This window comes from Microtus oregoni, unplaced genomic scaffold (assembly GCF_018167655.1).
Source record: "Microtus oregoni isolate MIOR12 unplaced genomic scaffold, Mior012 000049F_ref0000343, whole genome shotgun sequence".
Classification (NCBI taxonomy): Eukaryota; Metazoa; Chordata; class Mammalia; order Rodentia; family Cricetidae; genus Microtus; species Microtus oregoni.
In genome coordinates this window covers 3,954,114-3,970,222 of record NW_024543223.1, presented here as the reverse complement: position 1 = coordinate 3,970,222, position 16,109 = coordinate 3,954,114, and the positions used below count along the sequence as shown (strand labels likewise).

At 53.5% G+C, this 16,109-nt stretch overlaps 1 protein-coding gene across 1 annotated transcript; it reads left to right on the top strand.

Moving 5' to 3' along the window:
• The first annotated feature begins 655 nt into the window (after positions 1-655).
• On the top strand, positions 656-14,730 carry Mxd4 (MAX dimerization protein 4). Its single transcript, XM_041636417.1, has 6 exons — positions 656-873; positions 955-1,054; positions 4,158-4,187; positions 9,555-9,669; positions 10,787-10,949; positions 11,419-14,730. Exons 1-6 carry the CDS (start codon positions 810-812, stop codon positions 11,574-11,576), a joined length of 630 nt encoding a protein of 209 aa, XP_041492351.1. The 5' UTR covers positions 656-809; the 3' UTR covers positions 11,577-14,730.
• The last annotated feature ends 1,379 nt before the right edge of the window (positions 14,731-16,109 follow it).

Genomic DNA, 16,109 nt, shown 5'->3' with positions numbered 1-16,109 from the left:
TCCAAGTTTTAGCCTTCCCTGAAGCCACTATTCATGCAGGGGGCAGGTGTCATTTGCAGTCCTTTAGCAAGATCCCAGCTCCTGCTCCAATCAGGCCCCAAGCTGGGTCCTCCACCGAGACTGTGGTACAGCTGACCCCGAGCAACAGGTCGTTGCGCACGACGTGCATGGCATGACAAAGCGCTGGGGCGCGTGTCCGCAGCGCATCCTGCGGGGTGTCTCCCGAGACACGGTCCACGTCCTCCTGGCCCCAGCGTAGGCCGGGCAGCGATCCCACCGCGCTGTGCTTCCTCTCGGCAACGCGTCCTGCCCCGGCGCCCTCATTGGCCCCGCGCCCCGTGGCCGGCCATTGGTCCGCGGCCGCAATTTACATAGACCTATCTGGCCCAATCGGTGTGCAATGCCTACTTAACATGCACGACGGCCGCCAGTCAGCAAGCACCGGGGCCGGGCCACCACGTGCTGTTGCTAAGCTTGGGCTTCTAAATTGTTACTACTGGGGCCAGCCTATCCCAGCCAAGCTTCGCATCTGTCAACATTCTCAGCCCTGCCCGAGGCGTTCGGCCAGTCACCATTGGCCAAGGCTGGCATAGAATCCGCCCCCTAGGTCAGAGCACCCACACCGATTGGTTGTGGCGACCGCCGCTCGCCTTATGTGTCAATTTGAGGGCCCGAGGCGGAGGGTGGCGGTCCAGCGCTGGAGTCCGCGAGTCGGACTGGTGTGCCGCCAGGCGCGGGGCGTGCGGCGAGCAGAGCCGGCAGGAGCGCGCCGGGCAGCTGCCGCCGCCGTCCCGTGCGCGGGCGGCAGGATGGAGCTGAATTCCCTGCTGCTGCTGTTGGAGGCGGCCGAGTACCTGGAGCGTAGGGACCGAGGTAGCCTGCACCCCTTTGTGCCAGGGTGGGCGGGCGGCGGGCGGGTGCAGGGGGCCGCTGACCGCACGGTCTGTCCCGCAGAGGCCGAGCACGGCTACGCCTCCGTGCTGCCCTTCGACGGCGACTTCGCCAGGAAGAAAACAAAGACGGCCAGCCTGGTGCGCAAGGCCCCAAACAACAGGTACCGCCCCCACCCCCCCACCCCCGCGCGCTGTGCCCAGCCTGCTCGGGCCGGCCCCGCCCGACTGTCCCCGTCCTCTCCGCGTCCCCAGCGCAGTCCTGCGCGCACCCGGGCGGCCGGCCTGGAGGAGGTGCCGGCCCCGCCCGCGCGTCGCCATCTTCCCGCGGCCGCGCCTCCCGCCGCCGTAAACAGTGCCACGCGTACAGCGTCCGCGCTCGCCCAGAGTCGTTCTGAACTTTTCCAGACTGGAGAGGAGCTGTCAGTTGGTGTCGGCCGCTGTTCCCCGCCTAGGGCCGAACTGGGGACTCCTCCCTCCCTTGCTCTTCTGAAGATGGCCTTGCTCTTAGGCCCAGCACCTTACCCCCCTCCCTGGATACCCACAGGTCCTGCACAGCCAACTGACAGGGAAACTCCTAACTACAAGTGCAGGGCTGGAGAAGAGCTGCAGGGAGCTATTTCTACCAAGAGTCCCAAGGCCCAGCTACTCCTCTCTTTGCCTTGGCCTAGAACTTGGAGGAAGCCCTGAAGTTGGGGTTTAGGCAAGGCTAGGACTCCTAAGGGTTCCACCCTCCTGGCTGCAGTGGGGATCGTGGCACACCTGACAGTGTCTAGGGGTCAGCCTTGGCCCAGCCACTCCTGTGTGGTCAGTCTGGGAGCTTCCCTGGCAGGCTGGGGGCTTCAGGGGCCCCTGGCAGAGGGTGCGGCTCATTCCTGTGGCCTGCCTGTTCTTGGGAAACAGAGAGCCTGGCACAAGGACCCATTTTTGTGGTGTCCTAGGCCTGGCAAGTAATTGGTTGGATTTCCAACTGCCTGAGTCCCAGCCCTTGGTCTTCTGCTTTGGGCAGTTGAGAGGGACATAAGTATGTTGGAGGCCCTACTGCCCCAGGCTTCTACAGGGAGATGGTCTGGTCCCTGATTCTGTCTGCCCAAACCCTAGGTCGGGAGTTCAGGTTCCTGTGGCATGGAGTAACCACAGGTAATAGGACCTGTAGCAGAGACACTCAAATGCTTCTGCCATATACACGTAAGCAATCTGACCTAGTCTTGTAAAAGAAGCCTTATTTGGGGGGCTGGAGAGATGGATCAGCAGTTAACCCAGCAGAGGACCTGGTCTCAATTTCCAGTGCCTACATGGAAACATACAACTGACTGTAACTCCAGTTCCAGGGTACGTGACACCCTCACACAGACATACATGCAGACAGAACATCAATGCAATGCACATAAATAAAAAATTTACTAAGAAGCCTTATTCTGAACTTCATTTTACAACAGAGGAAACCAAGACATAGACAGATTGAGTTACTTGCCTAGGACCCACTTAACCACCTCTGTCCCCTGTTACTGGATGTGTTCCTAGGCTTCCTCCTACTGCTGGGATGGAGACCTGGGTGCAAGGGGCGGGGGATACAGAGGGCATCCCTGACTTGGGTGCACTTCCCTAAAGCTTCCTTGGACAGAATGTACTCCCTCAAGGCCTAAAGCCCTAGGGGTGGCAGGCATAGCCCTTCCCTCCCCAATCACTGCTCAGTTGAGAAGCTTGTATCCCAGATGTGGAAGGGCATTTCTGAACCTGTAAGGCCATCTGTGCCCTGGCACATTGAAAGGCAGGCTTGTAGATAGCCGGCCAGGACGAGAGGAGGGCAGGAGGAACGCACTAAGGTAAGGACAGAGCAGCTCAGTGATTGACATGTGGACTCTGTGTAGGTCGCTGATGGCCCCCAGTGACTCCATGGGAGGGGCCTAGAGCTAGCCTTTCAGGGTCTCATTCTTTGAGAAGGTGAGCAGAGGGATCAGATCAAGGTGGTGCCCAGACAGCACCTGGCACAACCGTGGCCTCTCCTCAGGCACAGGTGCTTCTAGAACCTGCGTGACAAGCTCCCCTACAGGCTCTCAGAATGCAGGGAGAGTTCCAAGAAAGGCCATCCCCCATGCTGCTGAGGAGTGGCCTTCCAATCCAGGGTTGGGAACCAAGACAAGGGTCATCCTTTGGTCAGGAGGTGGGGGACTGCTCAACACCGAAGGCCCCTGCTGATCCAGCCTCCTACACAACGTAGCAGTCGGGCTGCAGTGTGATCTGAAGACCCAAGGCCAGTGAGCAGCTTCTGTGCAGCCTTCTTGGCTCTGGTTGGCTCATGGGGGAATCCTGAGGTGCTGGTCCAGCCCCAGTGACTAACAGGTCTTTGAAGACCCTGGGAACTGCAGGAATCAGCAGGAATTGAGGGAAGATGGGGACCTTGTACCGTAATGGTTTCAGTAGACAATGGGGCAGGCAGAGAATAAACACTTTTTGGTGAGAGATACTAGATCCAAGATCTGGAGCAGCAGCAGCAGAAGGAACAGGTGGGCAGTGGCCAGCAGAAACACAGGGAGGGACTTGGTCTGGGTGTGTCCTGAGCTTTCCACTCTTGTGCAGCAGGCCCGGGACCTAGAAGCCCTTGTTGGCTTGTGGCATTCCCTTAGATTTTCAGTCTCTTGGAAGCCCGAGTAGTGCCTGTGGTGTTCAGAAATCTGCTCTGATCTGGGTAAGGTTTGCCAGTGGGGCTCATCAAGCAGTCAGTCCCTGGGGTCTCCTGGACTCCGGGTGACATGTTCTGCCATAATGCAGCTCCTGAGAGAAGTGGGAATGGCCATCTTTTGTGTTCTGCCTTGTACTCACAGGCCCAGAAGCATCAGTTTCCTACAGATGCCCCTGTGAAGTGTCTTGGGTGTTCGTATCTGCGCGACAGAGTGGCCGTGGGAGGACAGGATCATCTTGTCTCCTGAGGGCCTGGCCTTTGTGACACATGCTCAGACTGCCACTGGTTCTCTGCATGGCTTGTGTTGCATATAAGGACACAGCTGGCCTGAGAGAAAGGGAAGCAGAGAAGGAAGGTGGCTGGGCACCTGTGGGCCCCAGTTCTCACAGTTTAGCATGGGGTTATCCTAGCCTTTGGTAGGCAGCTGTGCACCTGCCCAAGCTCTCAGCATCCAGAGATATCCTGGACCTAGACCCTCCTAGCCACTGTGTGAGGGCTCCTGGCTCTCTACAAAGAGCCTCTGTTATTTGTGCCCTGGTTTTTAGGCCTTGAAGTGAGCCCTGTCTTTCTATCTCTCTAAACAGGTCTTCACACAACGAACTAGAAAAGCACAGGTAAGTGGCATCCCCATTTCCATGTGAGCTACTGGATGTGACTACCCCCAACCCCAACACTGAGGGGGTGCTTTCGCTGTCCTGGCCTGTCTGGGTTGCCAGGCTATGCTCTAGGCTCTGGAAAGATCAGTTCTAGAGGGGTCTAGGATCTGTTTTCAGGCATTTTAGATTGGCAGGCAAGAGCTTGGCCCAGGCCCTTTAGCCTGGCGTCAGAACTGGTGGGTACCAAAGGCTCGAAGCTCAGCTCCTTGCACTGGTAGCACTCTGACTTTGCTCCCGGAAGAGGACTTGAGTGTGATTCTGTGTGCCTAAGCCCCTTTGGTAACTGTTTCAGCTCTCAGTACAATGGCCTTTGTAGCGTATTCAGCCCTTCCCCTCACCTCTGTGCTCTTCGGGGCCTGCTTTCTAAGGAGGTGTCATGCTCTGCATGACTGGGAGAGCATCCAGAGGGCAGCAGGCCCAGGCACTCTCCCTGCACCCTGGCTCCAGTCAGCTCCTGGGATGGCTGGTGGCCCCTGAGGCTGCTTGTCATTTGTGTCTTCCCTCTGTCGATGACATGGTGTGGCTGAACCCTGGGAGGTGAGAGGCGAAGGGGATACTTGTGACTGCTAGCAGCAGCCCAAGAGGATGTAGAGGTATTTTAGGCCAGGCAGCCCATAAGCAGTAGCCCCGATGCAAGGACCAGGGATAGCCCCTGAGAGACACTAGGCAATAGCTCCGTCCTGACCTCTGCACCTATCTATAGAATGGACCAGTTCTGTCTTGCCTTCTTGGTGTTTAGGGGGTGGGGTGTGTAACTCTGCATCCTAGATGAGCCCTCCTGGGTGCACTGGGAAGGTCTGGAACCCAGCCAGTTCTTTCCCTCCCCCCTCCCCCATGTCTGCGCCCAGTGCAGCGCCAACTTCCGCTCTCCCGGGATTCAGGACTCTGGTTGGGGCGGGTGACTGGGCAGGGACAGAACACCATGTTCCCAGAGGAGATGCACTTCCTGCACTGGCTGTGTGTGGTTGGGGGGTTCCCAAGGGGCCAGGCCACAGAGATGGAAGCCAGCGTGAGGCAGACTTGGGGTTGCTCCTAGGTCAGAAGAGACCAGCCAGCCTTGTTCAGACCTAGGCACAGTATCCTGACCTATAGTGAGGGCTTCCCAGAAGCAGTGTTTGGGAGGATGGATAGGGAATGTCATTGAGGGAAGCATGGGTAGTAAGGGTATGGAACCCTCTCGGAAGGGTTGACCTCTGGCCTCTGTAGGCATCCATTGACCTTGGCCTTGATCTCTGCCATCTTCCTCAAGCCTATAGTTAGAATGGGTTTCATGGAGGCCCTTAATTTAAGATGGGGTAAAAGTGATTCGGGCACCCTGGGTCTCTCTTCCACCAAGCTTAGGGTAGGGTCTGCCTACCTAGCCAATCAGGTCATAGATGTAAAGAGCTCTGAGTAGCCCACAGGCCTAGGGCTTGGGCCCTGGTAGGGACATCAGCCATGGCTTGCTGTAGCTGGCCTGAGATAGATGCCAGGTGTTCCTGGCTGCTGGCTGAAGGAAGGGCTTGTGTGTTGTCCCGAGGAAGGAAGGAAATACCTGGCTAGCTGCCCAGCAGGCCATAAGAGGCATACCCTGGACATGGCCTTCACTGGAAGTGTCCTTCAGAGAGACTCAGGTAGGCCTGTGGGACTTCCCCTTTTGGAGCTTTGAATAGTACTCAGCCAGCCGTAGGCCCACTACCCCTGTGGGTCAGTAGCTCTGTTAGAGTGGCCAAGTCTAGCACTTGCTGCTGACCTCAGGACCTGGCAACCTTCCTAGGCTCAGCTCTAGTCTTCGGTCTTAGCTAGTATTGGTGAGAGCCCTAGATGCTTTTCCTGACCCTTATCACTTGAGTGTCCCAGTATGCTCAGAGCACAGGCAGGTCTAAACCCTTAGCTAGGCCCCTAGCCCCTAAACCAGGCACAGAGATGGTTGTTGAGCCTTGACATGCTCTTGCATGGCAGCCAGCAAGTGCCTGATGCAGTCATGTCAAGAACACGCTTGTTAGCAACAACAGAAGATGGTGATACATAGAAGAGAGTAGGGTCCCCTTGTCCCATGCCACTGAATGTAGGAGAATTCCTCACTGCCATTTTTTCTAGTAACCTGGCCTGGAATTTACCTCTGCTATGCAGTCAAGACTCTGACAAACGTGTGCTAGGGAGTCCTGACATAGAGCCAAGCCCCCCGCCCCACCCCGCCCCAGCCTTGGCCTTTGAGGAGTAGGGGTTTTCAGTGAGAAGTTAGGTGTGGCAATGAGAAGAGATGGGCCATTGCTGATACTAACGCAGGGATTCTAGGGGCAGTTATGCCTCCTTTAGAAGCACAGGGGTTTAACAAGTTTGGGATGCTTAGGGATAACAATGAGGTGCTGAGTCTGCGCTACATTGACTTTAGGGAGGATTTGGTGAGGTCCCAGAGCATCCTAGACTCTAGGACTGTGGTGCTCAGAATAGGTGGTGGGAGGACCTTCTGCATGTGTCCTCAACAACCATAGGCTTACACCAGGGTATGCACTCTTCTGGGTTTGGGTTGATTTATTACTTTTACATTGCTTGTGTATGAGCAGGTGACTTTTATTCATCTCTCGAAGAAATACCATTTTCTAAAGTATTATTCGTGAACTCCCTGTATCCCCCTCCCAGAGACCTTATCCTGATCGCTCAGAGCCCCTGAAATGATAAGGGGCCCTTGTTACCCACTATTCCTACCTGGATCCTTCACCCAATACCATGGAATGCTGCAGACCTGTGTCCATGTGCCCCTAGCCTCCCTGACTCCACTCCAGAGCCTGTAGAGACCCACAGCCATACTTCCCAGGTTCCCTCTGACCTGAGTGTTGTTGAGCTGAGTCTTCAGATGCCCAGGGATGGTTCTGTAGCACCCAAACTCTAGATGTAGAAGTACCGGTCAGTGATATGGGCCAAAGTCAATGGTCATTCTCCCACAGGAACTGTAGCAGGTCCCCATGTACTGTCCAAGTAAGTTCCAGCCACCTCCTTACATTCTAGTTGGTACAAAGGAGAAAATGAGCATCTGCTTGTTTGCGTTTTCATTTCCTGACTGCGCATGGGATGGAGTCTGTTTTCATGTTAGAGTTGCCCTTTGTTTTCTGCGACTTGCCTGTTTGTGTCCTTTGCTCATTGTTATATGAAGGCAGTACTCTTTATTTTTGATGTGTATGAGCTCAAAATATCACTAATACTAACTGTTTTGTCTTTTATATGTATTGCAAATGCATTTCTACTGTTATTTGTCTTTCAGCTGTGTTTCTTTCTTGTACAAACATGTCTTTCTCTGATTGTAAAACTAAATGTGGGGTTTTTAAAACATAGAAAACCTGGAAAAATACAGAAGAGCACAAAGCTAAAGAAATAAACGTTGCCAGCCACATCCCTGGAGATGCCTGCTTCCCGTGCTTCATTGTGTTCTGTGGAGTCTCTGTGTGCGTCTGCTCTTTTTTTTATTTTTTAAACAGAAGTGGGTCACTTGTCACATATGTGGTTCCGTATCCTAGTATTTTCACTCGACAATCATGAACTGGAAAGGTAGATACACCAAAAGATGACAGTGTGGTCATCTCTGGGACAGGGGACTTAGGAATTCCTTGTTTCTTGTCAGATTGCACTTTCTATCAATTACCAAAAAGCCATTGCCGCTGACATGATTAGATAATGGGTTGTGTGAATTGCTATTTGCTGTGGAACAAGTATACCTGGTGAGAAGGGTCCTTGGCTACTTCTCCCGTCAAATCCCAATGGTGGCTTCAGGACACCTTCTCTGCTCCCTAGCCCAGCTCTGTTTTCTAGTCCCTTCAGTTCCTAGGGTTGGATTCTCACTGTGCTGGAAGCAATGACGCTAAGATCTGGACTCTGGGCAGGTAACCATGTATGCAATAGTATGGAGCCAGGAATCTGTCTATGTATGGTGAGATTGAAGATCCTCTAGCCTTGAGGCAGAGTCAGGGGCTTACACACACTCACACCCGGCCTCCTAGCTAAGCCCACTCTAGTCCTATATCTAAGAAGTTCTTCCAAAGGTCTAACTCCAGTTCACCAAAAGGACCTCTAGGCCTTAGGGTGCTTGGCCAGGATGCTAGACAGGAAAGTGCTTTGTTAGCAATGAGTACAGTTTTAAAGGCATAATGGCCATGGGTGAATTCCCCCTACCCCATGTATGACTGTTAACATCTCTCTATGGTCTCTTCCTGTATCCAATGGCTCCCTTCTCTGTCCAAGAGATGTCTGTTCCTGCATTCTGCCTTCCAAGGTCTCTTAGGATTGAGGGAGTCTGTGGGGATGACTGGGGAACAGATATGAAAAGTAGACTTTCAGCATGTGCCACTCTTTTTTTAATTGAAAATAGATTTTTTTTTTACACAATATATTCTAACTATGGTTTCTCCTGTCATTTCTTCCTAGATCTTCCCTACCTCCCCACCATCCAACTCCACACACACCTTCTTTCTCTCTCTCTCTAGAAAAAAGACAATCAAATTAAAAAACAAAACAAAACACTGTTAAAGAGGAATATATGTGGGCACTGGCCATGTCAGGCCAGTTGGGCAGCAGGTTTCCACAATCCTAAATAATTTCTGTCCTTGACTTGAAGTTGCCCTTGTAGGAATGTGTCCAAAGCAAGCCATACTGACTTGGAAAGCACTTTGACTTCCAGTAGGCCCTGGCAAGCGCCATAACTGGGCATCTCTCAGACAGAACACTGGTTTCCTACAGCTACTGTCAGGTGGGATGTACAGATGCAGCAGCAGTCCCTGTTACCACGGTAATGTCAGAGATAGCCTGTGGAGTTGAACTTAGCTGCACCCACAGACCAGGCAGCAAAGCTCTCCAGCCTGTGAACAAGTACTGTGACTATGGTTCCAGTTTTGTGAGAAAATAGATCCACAGAAATGGGTACAGGAACGGAAGTCTGGAATGGTGGAATTTCCAGTGAGACCACAAACCAGCAGAGAGAACTGGTCCTCAGCCTCCCTTGACCTTATCAACTCATGCTTTTACGAGGACAGGAGTGACTAGAGCACACTGTGCAGGGCAGAGTCTTAGGCCCCATGGAACCACGAGGACACCATATCCACAGAGGTACCTGTGACAGGCTACTCCTGAGGGGATGTGTTATCCAGACCAGGAGGGAATTCCTGGAGAAGAAGATAGATACTTGAGCCCCGAGGCAGAGTCTGGGGCAACTTCCAGGTCAAGAGGCAGGCCTGCAGTAATACTGGGGCCCATGGAGGGGCTTGGCTGGCCATGTCTCACCTTCTGCCAGCCACATCTGTCATAGTTCTGTGGGGTTTGCTGCCTAGCTTGATAGTCTGTCTCTGGCTCTTTCAGACGAGCTAAACTCAGGCTCTACTTGGAACAGCTCAAGCAGCTGGTACCCCTGGGCCCTGACAGTACACGCCACACCACTCTGAGCCTCCTGAAGCGTGCCAAGATGCACATCAAGGTAAGCATGCTGTGCCCTCTGCTCTCCAGCCACCCTGATGTCCCCCAAGCCATCCATTGGTTCAGAGGACCTGGAGGTGGGTGGTGGAGCCACCTAGCAGGTCCTTGTCAGGAATTTAGGGGGAGACCCAGCAGAAGCTGGTGGGTGGTGTGGAGGCTACATGCCTTGTGTTAGGTTCTGTTGAGTGGTATTTGGCAGGGAGACAGTATGGTTGGCTGTACAGGTCAGGTTTCAGGCTGGTTCAGTGTTATAGATAATTCTCAGTAACACTGGATTGTGAAAGGGCAGCGGCTGGAAGGAGAGGTGGAGTTAGGAGAGGGGCAAAGTGCCATTGTATGCCTTCATGGTCAGACTGGGAGTAGACAACATCTACAGGGAGTGGGAAGAGTGGTAGAGACTTGGGAGTTGGTGTGGGACTAGGATAAGGGGGATATACCTGACGCAGTCTCCTAAGGCCTTCAGACTGACGGTTGCTTATTTAGTGTTCTTGGGACATTTGGGTCAACCAGGGTAGGTCTTTCCTGTCAAAAGGGCTCCTCTGCTTTATAGGTGTGGACTCACAGGTCAGGCGTCAGTAGCTTTGAAAGTTATGTCCACGGCCCTGGAGTTTTAACAGAACAGCTGTGTCTCAGGTGGGCCCCACACAGGAAGGTTTACAAAGGTAGGAAGGTGTGTGCCTTAGAGATACACAAGGCCTGCTTGCAGGCGTCCTCCGTACCATTTCCCCACTGCTCTTCCATGCTCAGATGCTGTAGATACCCAGTGAAAGCCCAATCTTGGGCAGGTGGAGCTCTCATGAGTAGGGTTGGAGGGAGGGGCCTGCCAAAGTTTGGATGGCACTGTACCAGGTCTTGAGAGCCATACGTGTCTCCACTTCCTGGGGCTGGCCAGCAACACTGGGCATTCTACAGCTAGTTAACAGGCCAAGAGTGAAAGGTCAGGCTGAGTAGTCACCTTGCTGGGGTGAGGAAGGGCATATTAAGCCTTTGGGCGTCTGTGGTTCTGTCTAGCAAGTCATTTTATTGGTAAGGATCATGCCTGTAAAGCTTCTGTATTTATACCCAAGGGCAGTTATTCCATCTTGGCCATAGACTCACAGACCACCCTCTATCCCTAGAAACTGGAGGAGCAGGACCGCAGGGCACTAAGCATCAAGGAGCAGCTACAGCGGGAGCATCGCTTCCTCAAGCGACGCCTAGAGCAACTATCAGTGCAGAGTGTAGAGCGTGTGCGCACAGACAGCACTGGTTCTGCTGTGTCCACGGACGACTCAGAGCAAGGTGAGTGCCCAGGCATACAAGGTAGGAGCTCGGACAGCCCAACCCTGGCCTCTGGGTATGGGTATCACCAAAGTTCCAGGAGGACAAGGAAGCACCTAGGGAGAGAGTGATGTTGGTGGTGACAAGGTGCCCACACCACCTGAACTAACTGCTGGCAGTACTACGATCATTTCCCAGCCTTGCATGAAGAAGGGGTGGGAAGAAGACAATGAGGCACAGAGGTCATGACCTGACTATGTGAAGGCAGAAGATGGTCAGCATGCTGCAGAGTCTGGGTTCATAACCCAAGACTTTGGCTGGAGCCATCCTAGCATCTTCCACCTCAGGGTTCAGAGGACCTCCCTTATCTTTCCCCAACCCCAGCCTCCACTTCCATAAAAGGGAAACATGAGCTCTAACTTGGAAGGGAGCCCCAGTCTGGCTTCTTTGGAAGGGGCCACCCTGACCCATCCTCTCTCTGTTCTCTCAGAGGTAGATATAGAGGGCATGGAATTTGGCCCGGGGGAGCTGGACAGTGTTGGCAGCAGCAGTGATGCCGATGACCACTACAGCCTACAGAGCAGTGGCTGCAGCGACAGCAGCTATGGGCACCCTTGCAGGAGGCCTGGCTGCCCTGGCCTTTCGTAGGCTCCATGTCCTTTGCTTCTTGGCCCACCTGCCTGCCCACCTAGCCAAGTGTCTCAGCCTTCCTGCCTCCCTTAACTGAAGCCAGCCTCGTCATGAGCCTACTGCTGTGCCATTCTCGAAGCTCCAGCTGCTGCCTGGTCTGCCCGCCTCTGCCTGCCCACCCTTTGGTCAGGACTCAAACTGCCTGCCCCTTCCCGCAGGGCAAGAGCCCAAGCAGGGAAGTAGGGTGAGGCTCTCACATCTGAAGCCCAGCATAGTCGCCCACAATCTGTTCTCAGATTCCTAATCATTCCAGAAGTATTAAATGTCATTGCTGCAAATCTCGGTAGGATCCGTGTAGGGGCCTTAATGACCACCATGGGGAGCTTGAACCCCAGCATCGGATCCCAGGAGAGAGGAGTGAACTGAGAAGGAAGGAAAGGAAGAAAGAACAGAAGGCAGGCGGGCGCAGCTGTCCATCCATTCATCTGTCCATCTACCTGTTGGTCCACACAGGCTCCTGAGGTGTGGACAGAGGGATTTGTGAAGGGCAGGGTTTGGGTGAGCATTTGGAGCAGGTGGGTGGGATCCTTTCCCTTGGTGTCAGGAGCCAGGGGGATGCTCTTGGGGGTCTGTCTGGACCACCTCATACCAACTTGGGTGGCTTATGCTCTATTAGGACCATCAGATGTATACACATACGCCTAGGCTCACACCCACAATCACATACACACAGACACATGGACATCAGAGAATGTATGTCCTGAGATAGTTGGCCTGAGGTCACTTGGAAATGATGGCCTCCAAGCCTGTGCTTGACTCTCACTCAGGCCCCTGCTCACCTGTGCCAGCCCAAACGTCTCTGTCTAGTTTGCACAGGAAATAGATAGGGCCTTTCTTCCTGGCAGGGGACTGGAATAAGCTGGGTGGCAAGCTGAAACCACTGGGTCCTCCAAACTTTCTCATCTCTCTTTCTTAAGAAAAGAAAAAAGAAAAAAAAGTTTGACAGGGAGCACCCAGAAGGGGCCTCACAAGTCCTGCCCAGGGCAGCCTCAGCTGGCAGAGGCTTTACCCAAAACACAAAACAGAAACATTTTTAAAAAGAAAAAAAAAAGCTCTGAAGACTCGCCAAGGGACATGAGTGTGTGCCGCCTCTATTTCCTGTATGAGATTTTTGTACTCTATTTTCCTAGCCATTGTTGTGTCCTTGTTTGCTGAGGGGTGGGAGCGACCCAGCGTCTCAGGGACCCATCCTCTGTCATATCGTCATAGTGTGCCTTGTGTCCCCTGTTTCATCCCACCCACTGCCACCAGCATGTTCCTGTGGCTTATGGGATGCACCAGGCCTACTGGCAGGTGCCCCCTCACTGCTTTCCCACAGCGGCAGCCTCCTGGGAGGAACATAGGTGTGCCTGTGTGGCTCCTGTGGCTGAGTTTTGTATCCTGCAGGGCCATGACCTGGCCTCCAGTGGTGCCTCCCTGGTAACTGGCAGGGTGGCTGTGCCTGAAAGTTTGGGGACAGCAGGCCTGCTGGCCTGGGGCCTTTTCTCTGGCCTTGGCAAGGACCTGGAGCGTCAGCCATGGGCATCTGACAAACACAGTTCTTCTGGAGGTAATGCAGACCTGGCTAGGAGGCTCCCGTTGGCCTTTCAGTGCTAGAAGTGCTCTAAGGGACACCACATAGCAATATTTGGGTCGTGGCCATATGCTGGCCCACAGCGGTGCCTGCCACCTCCTCTGGTGCATTCGTAAACAATTTCCAAACTGTGGGGAAAATTCCTTGTTTATCTTCAGTCACGCCAGCGAGCATCCTAGGGTGGGTGGCCTACTGACAGGCAGAATGGAGTTCCTGGAAACAGCTCTGGTATAGAGCCTGCCCCAGGGGTAGTCAAGACGACAGGTGGAGAGCAGGCCTGGGTAGGAATCCATGGACTAGAAGGATAGCCAACATCTTAGTAAGCTGGTTTCCTGATGGGTATTCACGATGACATGTGGGCAGCAGGCCTGGGTAGGGTCCATGGACTAGAAGGATAGCCCACATCCACATCTTAGTAAGCTGGTTCTGTCGACATTTCCAGCCCACTGGGCATCAGTGTCTACCCAAGCATGTCTCCTGGGCACTTGTTTTGAGCACGCCCACCCTTAGCACAGAACAGAGCAGAGCTATGTTTAAAGCTCTTGATTCAGGGCTCCTGATGTGCCATGAATTCTTATATCATCAACTCCCTTCTCCGTCTCCAGCACCTTAGAGTCTGCTTCCACCCTTGCCAGCAGAGTCCACTCCTGGTGACCAGACTGGCCCCCTTGGCTGAATTTTATGGCAGCTCAGCCCTTTGCCTTTTCAGGCTATGGTTCCTATGTAGCCTGGGAGTTGGCCTTCTCAGTCACCCAGGGGTGCTAGCCAGCTGCCCCTCCTATAGCAAACATGTGAGGGGTGGTCCATAGGCCTGGGGGCTGGTGCTAAGAGTTATATATCCATTACTCCTTCTCCTGCTCTCTACCGTTTGCACAGTATGGCCACTGCTAGTGGTCATAGGATTCAGCCAAGGCTATTGTGTGTCTGCAGAAAGAAATCTGGACCAAAATAGCTGCTGCTCATGTCCTCCACCTGCACCTGACTATGCGAGCCATGTGGTGCTCTGTAACAGAGTCTGGACCTCCAGGCTCAGGCTTGGGTCCCCTTACTGGGAGGTTGTCCAGATGTATCAGACCAACCATCCTGTTGCAGGCCCAGCTGGTCTAGCAGGAGAGGAGACAGAGGTTATGTCTCTTTATAGGCCCTAGGCCTGCCTCTGCAGTCCTGTCCTGCAGGTGCTTGAGCCTGCCTTCCTAGGCAGAGGGAGTTGTGCACCAAACTGTGGCTGGACAACCCCTACCCTTCTGTGTGCCCAAGCCTTTCCTGCCTCTGTTGGGTCAGTTAGCCTACCACCTCTTGTGTCTGCACAGAGGGTCTTGACCCCAGGCCAGCAAGCAAGTTAGCTCAGGCCTCTAAACTAGGGCACTAGGGCAGGTTCCGTGCCAGAGTATGTGACTACACAGGGGGCCTGGTGCCAGTGCAGTGGGTGAGTTATGAGACCTGAGCTGCGAAGTGGAATGGGACCCCCCATCCCAGCTGTCTAACAGATGGGGCTGTGCTGTGTCATTCTGTCATTGTAATATAAATACAGATTTTTATACCTCATCTTCTGGTTTCTAGTTCTTTCTGTCTCCTTGCTTTTCTTCTTTCCCTCCAGCTTCAGCTAGAGGGCCTGACTCACTGGAGCTTGGCTTATCCTGGCCTTTGGGAACCGGCTTTCACATCTGCTGTTTCCTGGCCAGATCCATAAGTCCACCAGCCTCTCCGTGAAGACCTGGGTAGAAGGACCACACACCCTACTCTGCCAGGTGTTCTTGTTGCTGGTCTTGTAGTTTTACCCTTTTGTGGACTAGGACACTGTGGGTCCAAAGACAGCTCAATCCTTATGGGTGCTATGCTGATGAGGTGCCCTCTGCAGGGAAGTTGTTGGGTCTCCCTCCGGCTACACCTTCAAGGACCAATCCCTGGGCCCATCCCACTATTCTCACAGTGACTCGGGCATAGCTTCTGCCCTCAGTCCCTACTGTGCTGAGGTGGAAGTGTGGCCAGCTGTGCTCGGTGCTAGCATGCAGACTTGGACTTCTGAACTGCCCTCACAGAAGCAGCTGGGTGGATGTTAGAACACACAGGATGGGGAAACAGGACAATGTCCCTGACATTCCACCTCCTATAGGGAGGCTTCAGCCCATTCACAGGAATCCTGGCCCTTGTCTTTGGGGACTCTGCTGTCCTCCCTCCTTCAAGGATTTGCCACCTTGAACACCATAGAGGGAATGGATCAGGACTTCCAGAGAGCAAGATGTCACCACACCGAACCCTCTGTAGAACACATTGGGGATGGCCTAGTGGTACCTGCTAGAAAGGTATCAGTCCTCCCAGCAGGCAACAATGGGCTCTGGATTCTTGAATATGTGCACCCTGCCTTCTCTTGGGAAGGAGTGGGACTGGGCAGCCTTTGAGGCAGTTGAAGGTTACTCAGAAAAGGTGTTTTCTCATGTGAACACAATTGAGACCCCAGAATTGGTACAATTTGGATGTTTATGTCGATACGGACATTTAAATCCCAAATACTGTGATTTTGAGCCTACCCCATTACCACTTTCTATTGGGGACAGTGGGCGCCACGGTCTGTGCTAAATACTTCGCATGATTAGCACCTGCTATGATTAGCACCTGCTATAGTCGTGCTGGGTCAGTCTCACAGGAGAAGGCTCCTTCCATAGCTTTCTGGCATACCCAGTCCCAGCAGACACCTCACCAGGACCATCCCTATATATCTTCATGCTTGCCCCCATGTGAGACCCCTGCATGAATCTGAACACTTGCCCACTTTCCTTCTTGGCAGTCAGAGTGACTCCAAGATGGCCCTGCTGTTCTTCCCTCCCTTCATCCCTAGAATTAAATGCCTGCTAGCTCCTGCCCTTTCCCTCAGCCCAGCCTACCTTCAACTTAGCCCTTTGTCCTTACCATCTCATTTT